At 46.4% G+C, this 9,925-nt stretch overlaps 1 protein-coding gene and 1 long non-coding RNA gene across 4 annotated transcripts in view; one reads left to right on the forward strand and one right to left on the reverse strand.

Annotated features, from left to right (window-relative positions):
• The window catches only part of APOB (apolipoprotein B), a 39,733-nt gene extending 39,218 nt beyond the window's left edge, over positions 1-515 (reverse strand). Inside the window, exon 1 of the mRNA XM_066386284.1 lies at positions 308-515. Coding sequence (XP_066242381.1) covers positions 308-377 — 70 coding nt within the window. The 5' untranslated portion in view covers positions 378-515. The remainder of the gene's footprint in view (positions 1-307) is intronic.
• Positions 516-9,526, forward strand: LOC136406314 (uncharacterized). Of its 3 annotated transcripts, none has more exons than XR_010751654.1 (3): positions 516-857; positions 4,545-4,673; positions 9,455-9,526. It is a non-coding gene; the product is annotated as an uncharacterized lncRNA (long non-coding RNA). The 3 variants fall into 3 exon arrangements; XR_010751655.1 differs by lacking the exon at positions 516-857 and adding an exon at positions 1,350-1,419; XR_010751656.1 differs by lacking the exon at positions 516-857 and adding an exon at positions 3,361-3,447.
• Positions 9,527-9,925: the final 399 nt, after the last annotated feature.

Consider the following 9,925-nt stretch of genomic DNA (forward strand, 5'->3'; position numbering starts at 1 on the left):
GATGCACGGGGCTCTCCTTTCGGAGGAGGCAGGTTCTGAGAGCTGCTTCGCAGCCTCTCCCCAACCCCTGCCCCTCCTCCCCCCCTCCTTCTCCTGCACCCCCCCCCCCCCCCCCCGGCCCCCAACCCCATCCTGAGCCTGGAGGAGCCAGCCACCTAGCTCTGTCCCTCGACTGTAACTGCCCTACGCTGTCCCAGTCCACGCTGTCCCGGCCAGCCCTCCTGCCACTGGCTGTTGCCCCCTTGGCTAGCTCCTTGGGCGCCCCCACGGGCATCCCAGCGGGCCGGCGGGCGGGCCCCTCGCTCACCTGCCCGGGCGCCCGCGGCGAGCAGCATCAGCAGCGCCGGCAGCAACATCGCGGGCCCGGGCGGGCCCATGGCCGACCTGGGCCGGCTCCCTCCCCGCGCCTCGCTGGCTCTGCCTGGCCTCACGCAGCTCGCTGCTGCCACACGGACGGAACGGAACGGGCGCCCTCCGACAGCCTGCTTGTACCGAGGTAAGAATGCGCGTCCGGAGCCCGCACCCTTTTTATATGGGGCTGCCCGCCCAGGGCCACCCCGGGCTTAGAGAGTGCCCCGCCGATTGCACAAGGTCCAAAGGGCAGGGTCCCGGAGGCCTGTTTGCTTTTCCGGACAGGGCTCTGCTAGGAGCCAGAGCCGAGAGGAGCCCGCAGCGAGGGGCTCAAGGGGACCCGGCCGGCAGCCCGGCCTCTCCCCTGGCCTGGCCAGGCCTTTCCCAAGCTGAGGCCGTGGGAACAGTGGGCTTGGCCCCTGAAAGCCTGTCCCCACCCAGCTGTGCCTTCAGATGCCCAGGCACAGCGACCAGAACCCACCGGTGGCCTGGCCCTGCTCCCAGGTGTGAGCGTTTGGGGAGCCAGCCCTCACGTCCTCTCAGTGGAGACAGTTTCCCTCCATTCTTGTTCTTCCCACTTCGGTGGATTTGGGAGTTGCGTGGGTGCCCCTAATCCTGATTGGTGCCGGGCTCAGGTTACTGGTTCTGATTCCAGCCGGTCCAGAGGGAAAGGGGAAGGAGGGAGGTCTTTAAGTAACTGACTGGAAGTCACCCCAAAGGGACAAGCAGTCACAGTCCGGGCAGGAGCCAGGTGCCCAAATCTTCCAGAACCCCCAGGGAGGTGGGGCCCCTGAGAAGACCACGCCCTCCCTCCAGCGGTTCCCCCCCACACCCTATTGCAGGGTCTTCTTGAGAAACTGAGGCGAGGAGTCTTTCCTCTGCATGAACCAGTTCCTGGGATTCCTCCAGGGGTGGGGAGGCCAGCGAGGAGAAGCAGCAGAGTGGACTGGACTCCTAATCATCCGGAACCTTCTCCGTAAATCTCTCTCTTCCCTTCTAGGCACTGACCACTACCCACGAGAGACTTTCCACAAGGCCCCTTCCTCTCCCCAGCTGTAGGAAATCAGGGTCTGTATAGATAGCTCAGCCATGTAGGTTTGACTGACCCTGCAGCAAAATCAAGGGGCTGGATGGGGCGGTGTGAGATTGGCGGTGTCCACCAGGCACCTCCGGTCTAGCTGGGGAGACAAGATGCATAGACAGGAGACTCCGGTGAGCCATGCGGGGAGACTGTGAGCAGCGCCAAGTGGTGTGGGGTGTGCCTGCTGGACGAGTGGGCGTGGGGGGCTGGAAGCAATGAGATGGGAATGGACTCTAATGACGACCCGAAGCCCCAGTGGCAGAGTCATCGTCTGTTATTGTAATTTGTTGTTTATCTGCTAGACCCAGATGAAACCAATAAGCATAAAGTTGTTTATATCTTCTGGTAGCAAGACTGACGGTTCATTTCAGAAGCATCATGTTCTGAAACAGTGATCGTGTGTAACGACTATAGCATGTGCCTTCTTGCTGGCCATTGGGCCTCCACACTTCATCTCCTTCATGTATGATATTGTCGTTTTCAACACCAAATCCCTAGGGCAACCAAACCCCCGTCGGTGGCTGGTTGCTCTGCAACCATGGTATATTAATATCATAAAAAGAGGGGGCATTACAAAGGTCTCAACCCAAGCCTGGCCAAACCTACGCCACTGAACAGTGAAGGTTCTGGAAAAACTGTCTCTAAACACCCTTTCTCTGAGCATTAAAAATTTTTAAATTTTATATTTCACTTACAGTTTACATTCAGTCTTATTTTGTATTAGTTTCAGGTATACACTCTGAGCATTTTGTTTGAACTCTTTTATGTAGGCTGACTTACCACAGAAGGGGCTGCTGTATTTTGGGAAATGGTCCCGCCCCGTGTGTGTTCATCGGAAGGAGAGTGAGTGAAGAACAGTGTGGGTTTTGTTGAGTTTAGTGAATTGGTTGTTAAAATGGCACTGTCATCAGGGTTCTCTCTATGGTAGGTGCCTGGGCAGCGCCCAATGTGGAAATCACAAACTTACGTTCCTTACTATTTTTTAACTTTCATCTGTGCATCAGCGTATTCTAAATGCCCATATTCATGTTCATTCCATCCATCGGTGAAAAAAATTGTAAGTGAGGGCTCCAATCAAGAAGCAATATGGAAATACCTTAAATAACAGTTTTATTGTTTTTTTTTTTGTCAGGTATTATTTAATAGTTTTTCATTAATATTTTAAAACTCTTTCTTATAATCTAGTTTTGTATACCTCTTCTATTGTTCTTATTTAAGTATTAAATGCATGAAATAAACTACCTTTCAGTATATCTTTTTTTTATATTTAAACTGGTCATTAAGGGAGAGAACCGGTAGTTGAATTATTTGACTCCCACCACTGGTGAGGATACTTGATCATAAAGAAAGCCGACGGAGATGGCTAACTTTCATTTACCAGCCCAAGTCCAGGCTTTCTCTGTTGGATAACAAATTAAGTCACTATCTTATAGTCAGCTTCAGTAGAGGACGTGACTTCTACGATTTGGAAATCAATAAATGAGTCTACTAACTTGGATGCAGGGAGAACCTGTGGGGTGTTTGGATGTCCCGGAGTTGACTGTCATCGTCTCTGAAGGAGAAAGCCTAAGACTGGGGTCAGCTTCTCTTCCTTCCCCTGATGTCCTCAGGAAAGTCACCCTATGCTGGGCTTCTGGCACCCATTCTCTGACAGGGTCAAGTGCACAAGCACCACAGAGCCCTGGGGAATTGTTGAGTTGACTTGAGCAGACTCACACAAGTACTGTAAGGATCAGTGCCTAGACTTTTTTTAAATCACACAACCCACCGAGATCTTTTTTCAAAAGGCTATTGGAAAATGTAGCATTCTTTGTGACCACAAATAATCACCCTTCCTCCTTTCCTTAAGCAGAAGAGTTCTCAAATCCTTCTCCTAAACATGTTTCAAGTTTCAAAAGACTATCAACCAGTTTTCATAGAGACATCAAATGAAATAAAAACCTTCCAGTGTGAATTACTCACTGAACAGAGAAAAGTCTCGTCCACAGGGTCAGCTTTACCTAAAGGAAACCAGGGTGAGTACCAAACTCAAGAAGACCCGAAGTTGCATCCTAGCAGGGTTTCTTGTGAGGTTGGGAACTTGGGCAAATGACTTCACCAGCCCAGCCCTCTGTTTAGTCATCCTTAAAACAGGATTAAAAATACCTGCCTTTCACATAGGAATTTTTGGAGGATTAAATGAAATAATTATGTTACTGATTGCATGGATAGCATGGTGTCTGGTGAATAAAAGATCCTCAGTAAGTGGTAACTGTTACCATTTATTATCTGTATGTTAGCGTGGAGGTGTATGTGTAGGGTACCTGTGTGAGCCAGCTAACCACAGCGTACATGGAAATAGGTTTAGAACGAACACAGGGAACCAGGGCTGAGGAAATGGAGCAGAAGCAGAAGAGGGCATTCATGAGGACTGGGAATAGCGGTGACTAAGTATCCATTTGTCTCGGGTGAGTCCTAACATTTCTGGGCATTTGAAATCACTGTTCTCTTGTAGGGAGTGTGGGGAGGAGGTCTTTCTACAGCAGGGAGACTAAGGCTCTAGCAGAGATACATTCTGGTGTCACAAAGATTAATCTCAGTGAGTGGCTGTGACTTATCAGCTCATGAATGCAGAGTCCCATGGGGTAAACCATCCTTCTGAGTAGTCACAGAGTTATGGGTACCCATTAGAAAGCAGTTTGCCTGGGGGAGTATCAGGAATTAGATAATGTGGAGTGGCCAGTGAGGGCCTCTAGACATGGAACTAGGCATTCTGTTTATCTATAGGTGACCTGAAGGGTCCTAGCCAAGTCCAGGGAAGTAAGGAAGCTATTAAGAGTCCTTCGGAAGCCCATTATTCTGAGTTCAGTGTAGCTTACATACTAGAGTAAGTGTTCAGTACATAATTTGGTGGCTACAGATGAATGAATCTATGCCATTCATAAACCCCTTTGCTACCGGGATACTTACGTACGTTGACTGTGATGCTGAACAACTCTTTCAGTGAAGCAAAACAAGGATATACAATGTGTTACAAATTACTTTTCAGCTATGCTGTTCAAAATCTCATTTGGCAAATAGGGACGAGTATTGACAATGATTAATTTGTCTATCTCTTTTCTGCCTGTAACAGCATTACAATTGCAAATGATGCCCAGGAGCTGGAAATTTCGTGAACTGCAAGACTTGCAGATGGAACTAGGCCCAGTGTGTTCTGTGCATGCCAGCCACACATGCATGTACACAAATGAGAAATGTCAAGGTAAAAATTGGGGCATTTAGGTGAATGGTACAGGTGGGAGGTGGTAGAATGGACCAGTGTCCACCAAATGGAGACATTACCAACGGATGATGCACTTCCCGTGGAAAGGCAGAAGAAACTTTCCTACTCCGTCATTCTGCTACCCAGGAGATAAGGTCAGAATGTGGAGCAGCGGTTCTTTCTGGGGAAAGGAAGCCAGAAGTCAGCACTGTTCAATGTGCAGTACGGCCCTATGGACAGGAAGTGTTACTTCCTCAACATGCAGATCTTACCCATCAGCCCTTTCTGAGCTGGCCGGTGGCTCCCACTTCCTTGAAGAGCCTTTCCCTGGGTCTGGCCCAGTTAGGCCTTCTGACCCTGATCCATCCCAAAGGGCCTGCCCACAAACCGCCTACTGCTGCTCTGAACTTGTATTTTTCTCTGGAAATACGATTTAATTTTTCACTTGTTTACATATTACCTTGCCAACCAGAGAGATAAGCTTGGAGGACAAGAACTGTGTGCAATTTTCACCTTTGTATCTCTCTCCCTTCTCCCTCACCAGCACCTCGTCCAGGCTAGGCAGACCGTGGCTAAGGAGTAAATACTGGGATTCTGAGGGGGTGGTCCTTGTGGGACAGGTGTTTTTCATATGCACATCATTTTTACTCTTAGATGCTGTTGCAGATGTTTATAGCCTAATGTAAAGTGTATGGTGGATTTCCTTTTTTAAAAACATTTAATTTATTCATTCATTTTAGAGTGGAAAGAGAGAGGGAGAGAGAGAGAAGAACAGGGAGGAACAGGAAGCATCAACTCCCATATGTGCCTTGACCAGGCAAGCCCAGGGTTTCAAACCAGCAACCTCAGCATTCCAGGTTGACGCTTTGTCCACTGCACCACCACATGTATGGTGGATTTCAATCAATATGAGAGGGGCAGGATCTATGAACCAGGAACATTGGATGATCTCGAAGACTGTCATTTCCTCATCTGCATGACAAGTGGCAAGGAATAGATGACCTCTTAGGCCCATTATAGTTCTGATTACTTTGATTTCATGAGGACTTGGCAATTTTTAAAAGAATGCATAAATTATATGCATGACAGTGAGAGGCTGAGGATTCAGAATCATTAAGCAGGATGAATTTTCTGGGAGGCCACCTACCTCTACAAAGACAGACAGTCATGTGCTTGAGAAATTGAATGCTGCATCCATTTAAAACAGGTTTCCAAATAAGAAGAGGGCATGCCCTTCTGGGGGTGCTGAGGAACTCTCTGAAAGTTCTTTCTCATGTCTAGCTTTAGTCTTCATCCTGACTTTGAGTTGAGATGGGTCCTTCCTTAGCTTATCCTTGGAAAGGCAGTTTGCTTGTTGCCTTTTGTTAGTTACCCTTTACCCATTTTGTCTGGCTTTGTTTTCTTTATGTTCTCACAGGACTAAGAATCAGACAGCACTACTCTCAAAAGGCTGAGACCAGTGCTCATGACAAACAGTACTTGTGAGAAATAGGTGTATTGGCTGACTGGATAAGCAAGCCTCGCCATTCCCACAACCACTGATTCTCTTTAAGAATTTAGGGAGCCCCTGAGCCTTCTGTCCTCTGAGAGCTCACCAATACGGAGAAGGGTAGGGCTGAACATCGCAGGTAGTAATGAGCGCACGTGAAGTGCCCAGTGTGGGGTCTGCGTGGGCAGACTGCGGTGGTCCAAGGTAGTTTTGGGAATCCTGGAGGAGTGAGATGTGAGAGGATCTTGGTTGATGGGCAGGATGTGTGGCGTTGGGTCAGTTGGCGCCACTGAAAGGCCATGGCAGGAAGCTGAGACTATATTGGGCATGTCTGGTGGACTGGAACCCCACCAGCTGAGTCTGGGGCCATGGAGACGGTGAAGAAGAGTGGGGTAAGAGGCCTGGAGGAAGCATGGTGTGCTGAGCCTGGGCTGGGCACAGAGCTTGCTGGCTAATTCAATCTCTGATTTAACCATGGGTTACTATATAACTGCAGAGTATATATTCAGCATTCTGTTTAGTACATAGGGAACAGAGAGGTTCTGAGAGACTGACTCTACATAGGATTCTCATTTTATAGCTAGAGAAGCAGAGGCCTGGACAGCCTGAGTTCCCCCCCCCCCCCCATGAAAATAAAAGGAGTGAGGGCATGGACTCAGGTCTCCTAGTTTATACCTAGAATATTCACCCTAATTGCACTAAATCTAGGTTGATGACATAAAATTGCTTGGAGATTGCCTTCTGAAGATGAATCTTTGGCAGTGTATTTCTTTGTAATTTACTAGTCATTAAAAATAAAAAAAACTTAATTGATTTTTTTTGTGGGTTTGTATTCAGAATAAATATTGTGGTATAACTGGTTGTATAGACTTACAGGTACTCAGAGTCTCAAAGGGCCGTTATGGTCATTGAATCTAACTTGTCTCCCCAGATGAGTGTCCCTTCAATCTGAGAGTATCTGGCCACCCATTCACAGGCTGCTTGAATGGTAGAATTTTGTGAAATTAGATGTGCTCTAGTCAGGATAGCAATATAAGAGTCTCTAAAGGAAAACTTCTCTCACCTGTCAAACTACAGATGGCCAAATGGGTCTCGTATATGGAGCAATGCTTTGTGGTCATATCTTAGCTTTCTTCTATTTCTGTCCCCCATCTGGGTCACAGACCATTCACTTCAGGGAGATCCGGGAAAGGTTCCAATTTGGGGATGGAAGTTTTTCTGACACTGTCTTCACCTCTATTCTGAAGTGAAAGTCAAATACTGACCAGATGGCCTGATGTTGTTTCCTTTTTTCTTTTTTTTCTTAAGTGAAAAGTGGATAGGCAGAGAAACAGACTCCCTCATGTGCCCGGACAGGGATCCACTTGGCAAGCCCATTACGGGGTGATGCTCTGCCCATCTAGGCCTCTTGATCCATTGCTTGGCAACTCAGCTATTTTAGTGCCTGAGGTGAGTCAGTGGAACCACCTCAGTGCCACGGGTCAACTTGCTCCAACCGAGCCATGGCTGCAGGAGGAGAAGAGAGAGATAGAGAAAGATAAGGGAGGGGGGAGTAGAGAAGTAGATGGTTGCTTCTCCTGTGTGCTCTGACCAGGAATCAAACCCAGTACATCCACGTGCTGGGCTGATTCTCTACCACTGAGTCAACCAGCCAGGACCCTGATGTTGTATTCATCTGTACATCCTTGTCTCTCTGTTAGCATGAGGAGGAGGAGTCAGGCCTCCCTACAACTTGGTTGGCTTGCGTTACTTGGTCCCTGAAACAGAAGAGGGGTAGAAACATATCAGGGGTTCCTTCTCTTCTTTCTTTATTAATAGTGGAGTTTAGCTTTCAATAGTCATTAAAAAAATGACTACCTTCCACTGTTCTATGGTCCACCTGAAAAAGGGACTTCTTTTGAAAATAGTTTTATTGAGATAAAATTCATATGATAAAATACACCTCTTAAAGCGTATAGTTTAATGGTTTTTAGTATATTCACAGAATTGTACAACCATTACCACAATAAAATTTGAAACATTTTTTATCATCTCAAAATATTCTTGTACCAGTTTGACATCATTTCCTAAACTCCCCATTTCCCCAGCTCAGAGCAGCCATGAATCTATACTCTGTGTCCATTGATTTGATTTGCCTATTCTGGACATTTTCTATCAATGCCGTCATACAACGTGTGGTCTTTTGTGATGGGCTTTTCCACTTAGTATAATATTTTCCAGGGTCATCCATGCTGTAGAATTTTATTCCTTTTTATTGCCAGACAATATTCTATAGTATAGATGTACCCCAGTTTATTTGACTACTCATCAATGATGGATAGTTGCATTGTTTTAATTTAGTGGCTATTTTGAGTAATGCTGTTGTAAACATCTGTGTACAAGTTTTTGTGTGGACATGTGCCTTCATTTCTCTTGGGTATATGCCTAAGGGTGACATTGCTGGGTACCATGGTAATTCAATGACTAATTATTTGAGGAACTACCAGACTGTTTTCCAAAATGACAGCACCATTTGATATTTTTGCCACTAGTATATGAAGGTTCCAACCTCTCTGCATTTTTGCCAACACTAGTTATTATCTGTCTTTTTCATTTTGGCCATCCTAGTGGGTGTGGAGTGGTGTCTCCTTGTAGTTTGGTTGGCATTTCTATGATGGCTAATGATGTGGGGCATCTTTTGTGTTCTTTGGAGAAATGTCTATTCAAATCCTTTGAGTTTTGAACTCTTTGAGTTGCTTTTTATTATTATGTTATATGAGTTATATTCTGGCTCTGTCTTTTATCAGATATATAATTTTAAAATGTTTTCTCATTCTGCATGTTTTCTTTTCACTTTCTTGATGTTATTCTTTGAAGTACAAAAGTTTTTCATTTTGATGAAGTTCAGTTTATCTAATTCTTCTTTTGGTGTCATTTCTAAGAAACATTGCCTGAAACAAAGTTGAGAACATTTATTCCTATATTTTCTTCCAGGAGGTTCATAATTTTAGGCTTTGTGTGTATGTCTGCGCTCTATCAAATTTTGCATATAGAAGATTCCTTTTGAGCCTGCTTTTAGATATTTACAGGTTCCACGAATCTCTACATGGCCCTGAGTAAGCTCTTCCACCTCCCTGCTAATAGGTCATGACCTCTTCCCCTGAGGATGACATCAGTCCTCTTGCTCAATGAGCAGAGCCAGTTCCTTATCAGGGTGCTGCTCCTCCCAGGGACTTTCCAACCAGTGACCAGTCACCTGGAGCTGAGAGCCACAGTCACTGTGGGACCAGGCCCCAAGTACTTGTCTTTTCAGAAGGAAAAGAAGAGATGTTTTTGGTCTCTGGAGCTGGGATCTCCACCTGCTTACAGAATCCATCGTCCTTAGGTAACCACCTTCTTTCTTTGTTCGGGAAGTATCCAACAGTTAGAGAAGTGAAGCCTTCCTGCCTCCAAAACAGCTCAACATGTGTATAAGAAAACATTCAAAATTAGTAATAAATAAATTAAGTGAAGTGACGTTAAGCACTACAGAATGGTTGCTTTGGGGTGAAATGGAAAGCAGGAGTTGGAAGGAAAGATGTGCAGCTACGTGGGCAAATCAAGAAACAATTAAAAGGCCTTGGCCGGTTGGCTCAGCGGTAGAGCTTCGGCCAGGCATGTGGAAGTCCTGGGTTTCATTCCCGGCCAGGGCACACAGGAGAAGCACCCATCTGCTTCTCTACCCTTCCCCCTATCCTTTCTCTCTGTCTCTCTCTTCCCCTCCCACAACCAAGGATCCATTGGA

The sequence above is a fragment of the Saccopteryx leptura genome, chromosome 5 (assembly GCF_036850995.1).
Source record: "Saccopteryx leptura isolate mSacLep1 chromosome 5, mSacLep1_pri_phased_curated, whole genome shotgun sequence".
Classification (NCBI taxonomy): Eukaryota; Metazoa; Chordata; class Mammalia; order Chiroptera; family Emballonuridae; genus Saccopteryx; species Saccopteryx leptura.